This window comes from Xenopus tropicalis, chromosome 8 (genome assembly GCF_000004195.4).
Source record: "Xenopus tropicalis strain Nigerian chromosome 8, UCB_Xtro_10.0, whole genome shotgun sequence".
In the NCBI taxonomy this organism is placed as follows: Eukaryota; Metazoa; Chordata; class Amphibia; order Anura; family Pipidae; genus Xenopus; species Xenopus tropicalis.
The window spans coordinates 142,704,805-142,717,738 of NC_030684.2; the positions used below are offsets into that span (position 1 = coordinate 142,704,805).

At 58.2% G+C, this 12,934-nt stretch overlaps 2 protein-coding genes across 2 annotated transcripts in view; one reads left to right on the forward strand and one right to left on the reverse strand.

Annotated features, from left to right (window-relative positions):
* LOC116406683 (beta-1,4-galactosyltransferase 3-like) overlaps window positions 1-12,934 on the reverse strand; it is a 78,293-nt gene that overhangs the window by 43,924 nt on the left and 21,435 nt on the right. The gene's annotated exons all lie outside the window — the stretch shown is intronic.
* LOC105945802 (protoporphyrinogen oxidase) lies at window positions 4,940-5,668 on the forward strand. Its single transcript, XM_031891313.1, has 3 exons — window positions 4,940-5,101; window positions 5,308-5,350; window positions 5,483-5,668. Exons 1-3 carry the CDS (start codon window positions 4,955-4,957, stop codon window positions 5,611-5,613), a joined length of 321 nt encoding a protein of 106 aa, XP_031747173.1. The 5' UTR covers window positions 4,940-4,954; the 3' UTR covers window positions 5,614-5,668.

Here is a 12,934-nt window from a genome sequence, read left to right on the forward strand (position 1 = left end):
CAGCCCAATAAATAGTGACTGTCTGTGGCACCTTACAGCCCCCCTGGCATTCCCAGTACCCAGAGGCACAAACAGCCCCCCCCCAGCCCAATAAATAGTGACTGTCTGTGGCACCTTACAGCCCCCCTGGCATTCCCAGTACCCAGAGGGCACAAACAGCCCCCCCAGCCCAATAAATAGTGACTGTCTGTGGCACCTTACAGCCCCCCTGGCATTCCCAGTACCAGAGGCACAAAACAGCCCCCCCAGCCCAATAAATAGTGAGTGTCTGTGGCACCTTACAGCCCCCCCGGCATTCCCAGTACCCAGAGGCACAAACAGCCCCCCCCAGCCCAATAAATAGTGACTGTGGCACCTTACAGCCCCCCTGGAATTTGCCAGAACCCACAGATGAGCCCGGGGAGTGAGCAGCACAATCACAGAAGGAAAGGCCAGTGGAATCCATGGCATTAGCGGCCCCCACTACTTGGCATCACCAATCAAACGCCATGGAATCACTATTGGGTACCGGCCCAGCTCTCCCTATATCTGCAGTATCCCTATCTGCTATATACCTACCCGCCGTATCCCTATCTGCTATATACCTACCCGCCGCATCCCTATCTGCTATATACCTACCCGCCGTATCCCTATCTGCTATATACCTACCCGCCGCATCCCTATCTGCTATTATACCTACCCGCCGTATCCCTATCTGCTATATACCTACCCGCCGCATCCCTATCTGCTATATACCTACCCGCCGCATCCCTATCTGCTATATACCTACCCGCCGCATCCCTATCTGCTATATACCTACCCGCCGCATCCCTATCTGCTATATACCTACCCGCCGTATCCCTATCTGCTATATACCTACCCGCCGCATCCCTATCTGCTATATACCTACCCGCCGTATCCCTATCTGCTATATACCTACCCGCCGCATCCCTATCTGCTATATACCTACCCGCCGCATCCCTATCTGCTATATACCTACCCGCCGCATCCCTATCTGCTATATACCTACCCGCCGTATCCCTATCTGCTATATACCTACCCGCCGCATCCCTATCTGCTATATACCTACCTGCCGTATCCCTATCTGCTATATACCTACCCGCCGTATCCCTATCTGCTATATACCTACCCGCCGCATCCCTATCTGCTATATACCTACCCGCCGTATCCCTATCTGCTATATACCTACCCGCCGTATCCCTATCTGCTATATACCTACCCGCCGCATCCCTATCTGCTATATACCTACCCGCCGCATCCCTATCTGCTATATACCTACCCGCCGTATCCCTATCTGCTATATACCTACCCGCCGCATCCCTATCTGCTATATACCTACCTGCCGTATCCCTATCTGCTATATACCTACCCGCCGTATCCCTATCTGCTATATACCTACCCGCCGTATCCCTATCTGCTATATACCTACCTGGTACTATTCCCCAATACACAAACTGTATCACACAAGCTTCCTTACTGTAGTTAGGGTGGGTTTCTACTAATTCAACAGCACCCCAGCAGCCAAAGGGTTAATTTACAAACACCCCCCCTGTTAGCAGTCAACTAGTTAATTAGTATTTACACTGAACTTGCCCCCCTACTCAATACACTCACAGCCAAGCAGTTAATATCCACATGTAAACACGGTAGGTGAGTCTTTAGAGCCAAAGGACAGAACTTATTACATTTTATATTTAATAACACAAGGGCAAACAGTGCATTTATACAGATATTACAGAGACTCACACACACACACACAGTAAATAAAATAAAAGGGAATAAGACACAGAGAGAACCCTATGTACGTTACCCAGTTATCCTTTGTGTCCTCCTGAGGCAACAGTATGGGGGAATCCTGAGCCCCCCCCCCCCAATAGATTGGCACCTCCAGAATGAGCTGAAGAATCCCTGGGTCTGTGGCCCTTTTTATCCCCCGCTGGGCCCCTCCCTCATTACCGTATGCATGAGGGGGAGTGGCCAGGAACTTGTCACATGACCCCCCCCCCCTGTAGAAAGCTGCACCTCTCATGCCAGTTACTTGTCATGTTGGTACTTGCCAGTGCCCAATATTATTATGATGGTGTGTATTGAATTAATTAAGGGTGTCTTGTGGACACAAAGCCAACGTTTAACCCTTTACAATGCCAGGGCACTACTGCTGCCATGACACCTCCCCCTTCAAGAGTGCGCAAGGGTGTCCACGGGCCGATAATAACCTTGCCACTACCAGTAGGCATTAACCTTTGTACCAATCCGGGTCATTACCAAAATCCATCCCTATGGAACAATTGTAGCAATTATTGTACCTCCCAGGCCTGAACTCTCTTCCCTTGGGATCTCTATCCCCATGATCCTTGGCACAATGTTCACTCCATCCTTGTTTGTACCCTCACTGCAAGGGGTGCCAGTGGGGGTATTAGGCCACAAACCATAACTGCCCACCTTAGGCACCTGGCCTCCTGCCCCCACCTGGTTCCCTTCTGTCCCTGCAGTTACCTGAGTGCATGTGGGGCCCTCCTACCCCCCAGTTTATGCCCCCTTGGTCTGTACTGACCGGCTCAGTCCCAGACCGACATAGACTACTGGGTTCCACCCACATACCCTGCCCCTCTGGGCACACCCTCTGGTTAGTAGCCGCCTTAGGGGCGACCGCCAGCAATCCTTCCTTGACTCTAACTACCAGCCCCCCTCCCAGCACTGGTTCTGGCACTGGAGCTATACCTGGCTCCCAGCTACCCTCCATAACCCCAGTCTGAGTGGCACTACCTACTGGGACCCTACCCACCTGTCCCCCACACTCCTGCACTGACTCCTGAGATTGGCCTATCTGCTGACCCCCATCAAGACCTCAGGCAGTTTGGGTACAGGATCAGGGATCCCATGTTGTTTATCCCTCACTGTAGGTAACCTACCTGACTGCACCAGGGATACTCCTAGGGGAAACCTCTCCCCCCCCTCTCCCTCCTTACCCCCACTTTGGGACACTGCTGGTTCAGGCACTGTCTGACACTCTCTCCTGTCTCCCAGTCCCTCCCAGCTATCCCTCCATACCTTACCGGTGGCAGTTACTGAGTGAGGTGAGTGGTCCCACTCCAGTGCGGCTGGACTTAGTGAGACCCGGTCATTGGGCACAAAAGCAGTTACCATGCAACCCAAATCATTCCCCAACAACACATTGACAGGAATCTCATTGGTTACCCCCACTTCCCTTAGACCTCTCCCCACACCCCAATCCAAGTAAACCTTGGCCACGGGCACCTTTGGGTGGCCCCCACCCAACCCCTTTACAGACAAAGTCTTCCCAGGAATAATGTCCCCAGTGTTGATAATCTCTGGCCGCACCAGAGAAGATTTAGCCCCTGAGTCTTTTAGTTCCGGAGTCCCTTTGCCCCCCACAGTCACCGGTTGCATATGGTCAGATAGATTTTCTGTTTTAACCGACACAAACATTACCCCAGGCTGTACAGGTGGGCTTGGCTCCTTCTGTTCTGGGAACATGGCCCATATCCCTTCTTTGGCCCTCCTGGTCAGTACCGGACTCCTGGTCACTTTTGATCAGAGTTGCAATGAGCCGTTACTTGGTCTGGCCTGCCCCGGCCATCCCTCTCTGCTCATGGAGTCTGGCCAGCTGTTCCTTGCTCTGCCTCCTGTAGGGTGCCATCTCAGGGGACAATTGCCAAATAAAAGATAGGAAAGAAAAACAAGAAGGGAACTGTTTGCAGGTATGTCTTAAAAAAAATATGTCCTTCAGGACTGTATATTCCTCACAAGCATCTACAGTCCCTTAGTGCGAGGGTTAAACACTTAATCCAAGCACTTATGCTCTAATAAAGAATTTAAAAAGATCCCACCGCTGCCACCAATTGTCACGAACACACCACTCTCAGACGCACGTGACACTGGGACGGGGAACAAGGGGTTACACTCAGTCACCTTTCACACAGGTTAGACTAACATCAAGCCCCCCCAAACACACCATCCCCCTAAATAACTATTCGCTGCCACCATCTATCATTAACAGGCGATAGAAACCTAATGCACAAATATATCCCTGCTCCCTACAACAGGTGCTATTCCCAATACACAAACTGTATCACACAAGCTCCCTTACTGTAGTTATAGTGGGTTTCCACTAATTCAACAGCACCCCAGCAGCCAAAGGGTTAAATACAAACTGCTGGCAGTGAACTGGTTAATTAGCATTCACACTGAACTTGCTCAATACTCACACAGCCAAGCAGTTAATATCCACATGTAAACACGGTAGGTGAGTCTTTAGAGCCAAAGGACAGAACTTATTACATTTTATATTTAATAACACAAGGGCAAACAGTGCATTTAAAAAGGTTTTAACTCCTGCCAGTTTCTTGTCATATAATAGTGCCACTTGCCAGTACCCAATATTATTATGAAACATAGGGGCTTGGTTTAACCCATATGTGGGCGATCAGAATGATACCAAACATGGGGGTGTCTCCAGTCCCAGCCCCCCAGAAACTATCCCCCCTAACTGGTGGGTATAGGCAGTCCCTGTTTGGTATCATTGGGAAGCCTGGGGGCCCCCCCATAACCAAGGACCCTAAAGCCAAGGAGATATGGACCCCTTTCTATAATCCATATTTTCTCCCAGCTGCCCCCCCTGTCGTTCTTAGGGCTTTTGTTTGATCAACAGATCAACCAATGGCCTCAGGTTTCCTGCCGCCCAATTGGCCGACTTCGCATTGTCTGCTCCCTCTGCTGAATTTGTCACCTTCCCACAGTCCCTGGTTCAGATTAATTAGGGGTCTCTGTGGGAGCAGGAGTGCCGCCCAGGGTAGAAAGCGGGCAGATAGAACCCCTGGGGGGGGGGGCCTAACAACTACCCTTCAGCCATTTAACTTCCCCTTTAATAATGTATTTTTCCCTTTATGATTTGTCGTTTACCTGACTGCTTTCCCTTTCCTCCCACAAGGTGATGCTGGGGGGCGCATGGTTTGAAAGCAGCATAGGGGACCCCGACGCCGTGTCTTCCGAGAAGGTCCTAGAATTGGCCAAGACTGCGGCCGCTGAGCAGCTGGGGGTGCGGGACAAGCCGAGCCGGAGTATTGTGAACATTAATAAGGTGACTGCCCCCCCCCCCTTACTATCCACCTATAGACTGGCACAGGGGGCACAGGTTTATTCCTGCATAGGGGCACAGGGGGCATGATTATACTTAATAATAATCACAGCACTGCTGTAAAGTGTTACTGTCGGTACCTTGAGTCCGTAACCATACGTAGTGAGCCCAGTTTGTAGCTGACCCCGTTTGTGTTTGCCCCCCGACAGGACTGCATCCCTCAGTACACGCTGGGACACTGGCGGCGCACAGGTAAGTACCATTCATGGGCAGCATTTGCCCCCCGGGGTAAATCATCCCAAAAAGATGGCTGCCTGCCAACGTACTAACAGCTCTGCTATTCTGCCTGCGCTGCTGGTTCTGAGCTTTCTGTTCTGCCCGCAGGGAACATCTCCGCCTACACGCGCCAACTTTCCTTGCCCCTGAGCCTCATTGGCGCCTCTTACCATGGCGTCTCCGTGAATGACTGTATATATAACGCCAGGCAAGCCGTGCACAGCCTGCTGGGGCATTAGCATCTCCGGCCCCGCCATCACTGTGGGGTCCCTAATTGGAGCATCGGGGTGGAAGGGGGAAGAGCTACAAGGGGGCAGATTCCCGGTTTTTAGCCCCCAGCTATTCATGGGTCGGTGGCAACCAGAACCCCGAGACGTACGCACCGGTACCAGGTAGGGGACTGGCCTATCAGTCGGCACCAGGGGGGACTGGCCTATCAGTCGGCACCAGGGGGGACTGGCCTATCAGTCGGCACCAGGGGGGACTGGCCTATCAGTCGGCACCAGGGGGGACTGGCCTATCAGTCGGCACCAGGGGGGACTGGCCTATCAGTCGGCACCAGGGGGGACTGGCCTATCAGTCGGCACCAGGGGGGACTGGCCTATCAGTCGGCACCAGGGGGGACTGGCCTATCAGTCGGCACCAGGGGGGACTGGCCTATCAGTCGGCACCAGGGGGGACTGGCCTATCAGTCGGCACCAGGGGGGACTGGCCTATCAGTCGGCACCAGGGGGGACTGGCCTATCAGTCGGCACCAGGGGGGACTGGCCTATTAGTCGGCACCAGGGGGGACTGGCCTATTGACACCAGGGGGGGACTGGCCTATTGACACCAGGGGGGGACTGGCCTATCAGTCGGCACCAGGGGGACTGGCCTATCAGTCGGCACCAGGGGGGACTGGCCTATCAGTCGGCACCAGGGGGGACTGGCCTATCAGTCGGCACCAGGGGGGACTGGCCTATCAGTCGGCACCAGGGGGGACTGGCCTATCAATCAGCACCAGGGGGGACTGGCCTGTTGGCACCAGGGGGGACTGGCCTATCAATCAGCACCAGGGGGGACTGACCTATCAGTCGGCACCAGGGGGACTGGCCTATCAGTCGGCACCAGGGGGGACTGGCCTATCAGTCGGCACCAGGGGGACTGGCCTATCAGTCGGCACCAGGGGGGACTGGCCTATCAGTCGGCACCAGGGGGGACTGGCCTATCAGTCGGCACCAGGGGGGACTGGCCTATTAGTCGGCACCAGGGGGGACTGGCCTATTGACACCAGGGGGGGGACTGGCCTATCAGTCGGCGCCAGGGAGGGGGGGACCGGCCTATCAGTTGGCACCAGGGGGGACTGGCCTATCAGTCGGCACCAGGGGGGACTGGCCTATCAGTCGGCACCAGGGGGGACTGGCCTATCAGTCGGCACCAGGGGGGACTGGCCTATCAGTCGGCACCAGGGGGGACTGGCCTATCAGTCGGCACCAGGGGGGACTGGCCTATCAGTCGGCACCAGGGGGGACTGGCCTATCAGTCGGCACCAGGGGGGACTGGCCTATCAGTCGGCACCAGGGGGGACTGGCCTATCAGTCGGCACCAGGGGGGACTGGCCTATCAGTCGGCACCAGGGGGGACTGGCCTATCAGTCGGCACCAGGAGGGACTGGCCTATTAGTCGGCACCAGGGGGGACTGGCCTATTGACACCAGGGGGGACTGGCCTATTGACACCAGGGGGGGACTGGCCTATCAGTCGGCACCAGGGGGGACTGGCCTATCAGTCGGCACCAGGGGGACTGGCCTATCAGTCGGCACCAGGGGGGACTGGCCTATCAGTCGGCACCAGGGGGGACTGGCCTATCAGTCGGCACCAGGGGGGACTGGCCTATCAATCAGCACCAGGGGGGACTGGCCTGTTGGCACCAGGGGGGACTGGCCTATCAATCAGCACCAGGGGGGACTGACCTATCAGTCGGCACCAGGGGGGACTGGCCTATCAGTCGGCACCAGGGGGGACTGGCCTATCAGTCGGCACCAGGGGGGACTGGCCTATCAGTCGGCACCAGGGGGGACTGGCCTATCAGTCGGCACCAGGGGGGACTGGCCTATCAGTCGGCACCAGGGGGGACTGGCCTATCAGTTGGCACCAGGGGGGACTGGCCTATCAGTCAGCACCAGGGGGGACTGGCCTATCAGTTGGCACCAGGGGGGACTGGCCTATTAGTCGGCACCAGGGGGGACTGGCCTATTGACACCAGGGGGGGACTGGCCTATTGACACCAGGGGGGGACTGGCCTATCAGTCGGCGCCAGGGAGGGGGGGACCGGCCTATCAGTCGGCACCAGGGGGGACTGGCCTATTAGTCGGCACCAGGGGGGACTGGCCTATCAGTCGGCACCAGGGGGGACTGGCCTATTAGTCGGCACCAGGGGGGACTGGCCTATTGACACCAGGGGGGGACTGGCCTATCAGTCGGCGCCAGGGAGGGGGGGACCGGCCTATCAGTTGGCACCAGGGGGACTGGCCTATCAGTCGGCACCAGGGGGGACTGGCCTATCAGTCGGCACCAGGGGGGACCGGCCTATCAGTCGGCACCAGGGGGGACCGGCCTATCAGTCGGCACCAGGGGGGACCGGCCTATCAGTCGGCACCAGGGGGGACCGGCCTATCAGTCGGCACCAGGGGGGACCGGCCTATCAGTCGGCACCAGGGGGGACTGGCCTATTGACACCAGGGGGGGATCGGCCTATCAGTCGGCACCTGGGGGGGAGCGGCCTATCAGTCGGCACCAGGGGGGGGATCGGCCTATCAGTCGGCACCGGGGGGGAGCGGCCTATCAATCGGTACCCGGGGGGGGGAGCGGCCTATCAGTCGGCGCCAGGGAGGGGGGGACCGGCCTATCAGTCGGCACCAGGGGGGACTGGCCTATTAGTCGGCACCAGGGGGGACTGGCCTATCAGTCGGCACCAGGGGGGACTGGCCTATTAGTCGGCACCAGGGGGGACTGGCCTATTGACACCAGGGGGGGACCGGCCTATCAGTTGGCACCAGGGGGGACTGGCCTATCAGTCGGCACCAGGGGGGACCGGCCTATCAGTCGGCACCAGGGGGGACCGGCCTATCAGTCGGCACCAGGGGGGACCGGCCTATCAGTCGGCACCAGGGGGGACCGGCCTATCAGTCGGCACCAGGGGGGACCGGCCTATCAGTCGGCACCAGGGGGGACCGGCCTATCAGTCGGCACCAGGGGGGACCGGCCTATCAGTCGGCACCAGGGGGGACCGGCCTATCAGTCGGCACCAGGGGGGACCGGCCTATCAGTCGGCACCAGGGGGGACCGGCCTCAGGGCCAGGGGGGAACTGGGCCTATGACACCCAGGGGGGGATCGGCCCTATCAGTCGGCCACCTGGGGGGAGCGGCCTATCAGTCGGGCACCCAGGGGGGGACGGCCTATCCAGTCGGGCACCGGGGGGGAGCGGCCTATCAATCGAAGAGGTACCGGGGGGGAGGCGGCCTCATCAAGTCGGCGCCAGGGAGGGGGGACCGGCCTATCAGTCGGCACCAGGGGGACTGGCCTATTAGTCGGCACCAGGGGGGACTGGCCTATCAGTCCGGCACCAGGGGGGACTGGCCTATTAGTCGGGCACCAGGGGGGACTGGCCTATTGACACCAGGGGGGGACTGGCCTATCAGTCGGCGCCAGGGAGGGGGGACCGGCCATCAGTTGGCACCCAGGGGGGACTGGCCTATCAGTCGGCACCAGGGGGGACTGGCCTATCAGTCGGCACCAGGGGGGACTGGCCTATCAGTCGGGCTATCAGTCGGCACCAGGGGGGACTGGCCTATCAGTCGGCACCAGGGGGGACTGGCCTATCAGTCGGCACCAGGGGGGACTGGCCTATCAGTCGGCACCAGGGGGGACTGGCCTATCAGTCGGCACCAGGGGGGACTGGCCTATCAGTCGGCACCAGGGGGGACTGGCCTATCAGTCGGCACCAGGGGGGACTGGCCTATCAGTCGGCACCAGGAGGGACTGGCCTATTAGTCGGCACCAGGGGGGACTGGCCTATTGACACCAGGGGGGGACTGGCCTATTGACACCAGGGGGGGGACTGGCCTATCAGTCGGCACCAGGGGGACTGGCCTATCAGTCGGCACCAGGGGGGACTGGCCTATCAGTCGGCACCAGGGGGGACTGGCCTATCAGTCGGCACCAGGGGGGACTGGCCTATCAGTCGGCACCAGGGGGGACTGGCCTATCAATCAGCACCAGGGGGGACTGGCCTGTGGACCAGGGGGGACTGGCCTATCAATCAGCACCAGGGGGGACTGACCTATCAGTCGGCACCAGGGGGGACTGGCCTATCAGTCGGCACCAGGGGGGACTGGCCTATCAGTCGGCACCAGGGGGGACTGGCCTATCAGTCGGCACCAGGGGGGACTGGCCTATCAGTCGGCACCAGGGGGGACTGGCCTATCAGTTGGCACCAGGGGGGACTGGCCTATCAGTCAGCACCAGGGGGGACTGGCCTATCAGTTGGCACCAGGGGGGACTGGCCTATTAGTCGGCACCAGGGGGGACTGGCCTATTGACACCAGGGGGGGACTGGCCTATTGACACCAGGGGGGGACTGGCCTATCAGTCGGCGCCAGGGAGGGGGGGACCGGCCTATCAGTCGGCACCAGGGGGGACTGGCCTATTAGTCGGCACCAGGGGGGACTGGCCTATCAGTCGGCACCAGGGGGGACTGGCCTATTAGTCGGCACCAGGGGGGACTGGCCTATTGACACCAGGGGGGGACTGGCCTATCAGTCGGCGCCAGGGAGGGGGGGACCGGCCTATCAGTCGGCACCGGGGGGAGCGGCCTATCAATCGGTACCGGGGGGGGGAGCGGCCTATCAGTCGGCGCCAGGGAGGGGGGGACCGGCCTATCAGTCGGCACCAGGGGGACTGGCCTATTAGTCGGCACCAGGGGGGACTGGCCTATCAGTCGGCACCAGGGGGGACTGGCCTATTAGTCGGCACCAGGGGGGACTGGCCTATTGACACCAGGGGGGGACCGGCCTATCAGTTGGCACCAGGGGGGACCGGCCTATCAGTCGGCACCAGGGGGGACTGGCCTATTAGTCGGCACCAGGGGGGACTGGCCTATCAGTCGGCACCAGGGGGGACTGGCCTATTAGTCGGCACCAGGGGGGACTGGCCTATTGACACCAGGGGGGGACCGGCCTATCAGTTGGCACCAGGGGGGACTGGCCTATCAGTCGGCACCAGGGGGACTGGCCTATCAGTCGGCACCAGGGGGGACTGGCCTATCAGTCGGCACCAGGGGGGACTGGCCTATCAGTCGGCACCAGGGGGGACCGGCCTATCAGTCGGCACCAGGGGGACCGGCCTATCAGTCGGCACCAGGGGGGACCGGCCTATCAGTCGGCACCAGGGGGGACCGGCCTATCAGTCGGCACCAGGGGGACCGGCCTATCAGTCGGCACCAGGGGGGACCGGCCTATCAGTCGGCACCAGGGGGGACCGGCCTATCAGTCGGCACCAGGGGGACTGGCCTATTGACACCAGGGGGGGATCGGCCTATCAGTCGGCACCTGGGGGGGAGCGGCCTATCAGTCGGCACCAGGGGGGGGATCGGCCTATCAGTCGGCACCCGGGGGAGCGGCCTATCAATCGGTACCGCGGGGGGGAGCGGCCTATCAGTCGGCACCGGGGGGGGGGAAGCGGCCTATCAATCGGTACCGGGGGGGAGCGGCCTATCAATCGGTACCGGGGGGGAGCGGCCTATCAGTCGGCACCGGGGGGGGAGCGGCCTATCAATTGGTACCAGGGGGAGCGGCCTATCAGTCGGCACCGGGGGGGAGCGGCCTATCAATCGGTACCAGGGGGGGAGCGGCCTATCAGTCGGCACCGGGGGGGGGAGCGGCTTATCAATCGGTACCAGGGTAGTCTCCATTGCAACTGCCCCCAGTAAAACCTTTACAGTAGCTTGCAAAAGTATTCAGCCCCCTTGAACTTTCCCACATTTTGTCACATTACAGCCACAAACATGAACCCATTTCATTGGAATTCAACGGGAAAGCCCAATACAAAGTGGGGTACACGTGAGAGACCAATACAAAGTGGGGTACACGTGAGAGACCAATACAAAGTGGGGTACACGTGAAAGACCAATACAAAGTGGGGTACACGTGAGAAGTGGAGGGAAAATCATACATGATTCCAAACATTTTTTTACAAATAAATAACTGCAAAGTGGGGTGTGCGTAATTATTCAGCCCCCCAATACTTTGTAGAACCCCCTTTTGCTGCAATTCCAGCTGCCAGGCTTTAGGGTCTGTCTCTACCCGCTTTGCCCATCTACAGACTGAAATCCTTGCCCATTCTTCTTTGCAAAACAGCTCCAGCTCAGTCAGATTAGATGGTCAGCCTTTGGGAACAGCAGTTTTCAGATCTTGCCACAGATTCCCCATTGGATTTAGATCTGGGCTGTGATTGGGCCAGTCTAACACATGGATATGTTTAACCCATTGTTGCCCTGGCTTTATGTTTAGGGTCCCTGTCCTGCTGGAAGGGGAACCTCCGCCCCAGTCTCAAGCCTTTTGCAGACTCCAAGAGGTTTTCTTCCAAGATTGCCCTGTATTTGGCTCCATCCATCTTCCCATCAACTCTGAGCAGCTTCCCTGTCCCTGCTGAAGCCCCCCCAGAGCATGATGCTGCCCCCCCATATGTGACAGTGGGGATGGTGGGTTCAGAGTGATGTGCAGGGTTAGTTTTCCGCCACACATAGCGTTTTGCATTTTGGCCAAAAAGTTCCATTTTGGTCTCATCTGACCAGAGCCCCTTCTCCCACATGTTTGCTGTGTCCCCCCCCCCCCCCCCCCCCCACATGGCTTGTGGCAAACTGCAAACGGGACTTCTTATGGTTTTCTGTTAACAATGGCTTTCTTCTTGCCCCTCTTCCATAAAGGCCAACTTTGTGCAGTCCACGACTAATAGTTGTCGGACAGATTCCCCCCCCTGAGCTGTAGATCTCTGCAGCCCCCCCAGAGTCACCATGGGCCTCTTGGCTGCATTTCTGATCAGCGCTTGTTGGGCCTGTGAGTTTAGGGGGGGCCGTGCCTGGGTAGGGTTACAGTTGTGCCATACTCCTGCCATTTCTGAATGATCGGTGGAACAGGGCTCCGTGGGAGGTTCAAGGCTTTGGGAATCTGTTTGTAGCCTAAGCCTGCTTTATATTTCTCAATAACTTTATCCCTGACCTGTCTGGTGTGTTCTTTGGGCTTCATGGTGTTGTTGCTCCCAATATTCCCTTAGCAACCTCTGAGGCCGTCACAGAGCAGCTGTATTTGTACTGACATTAGATTACACACAGGGGCACTCTATTTAGTCATTAGCACTCATCAGGCAATGTCTATGGGCAACTGACTGCACTCAGACCAAAGGGGGCTGAATAATTACGCACACCCCACTTTGCACTTATTTATTTGTAAAAAATATTTGGAATCATGTATGATTTTCCTTCCACTTCTCACGTGTACCCCACTTTGTATTGGTCTCTCCCGT

What these genes read in the sequence shown, in the direction of transcription:
- LOC105945802 (XM_031891313.1), top strand. Translation starts at nt 4,955, where the DNA reads ATGCTGGGGGGCGCATGGTTTGAAAGCAGCATAGGGGACCCCGACGCC. An exon ending in GTATTGTGAACATTAATAAG is followed by an intron (nt 5,102 to 5,307) that starts GTGACTGCCCCC and finishes GCCCCCCGACAG; the next exon opens with GACTGCATCCCTCAGTACAC. An exon ending in GGGACACTGGCGGCGCACAG is followed by an intron (nt 5,351 to 5,482) that starts GTAAGTACCATT and finishes TTCTGCCCGCAG; the next exon opens with GGAACATCTCCGCCTACACG.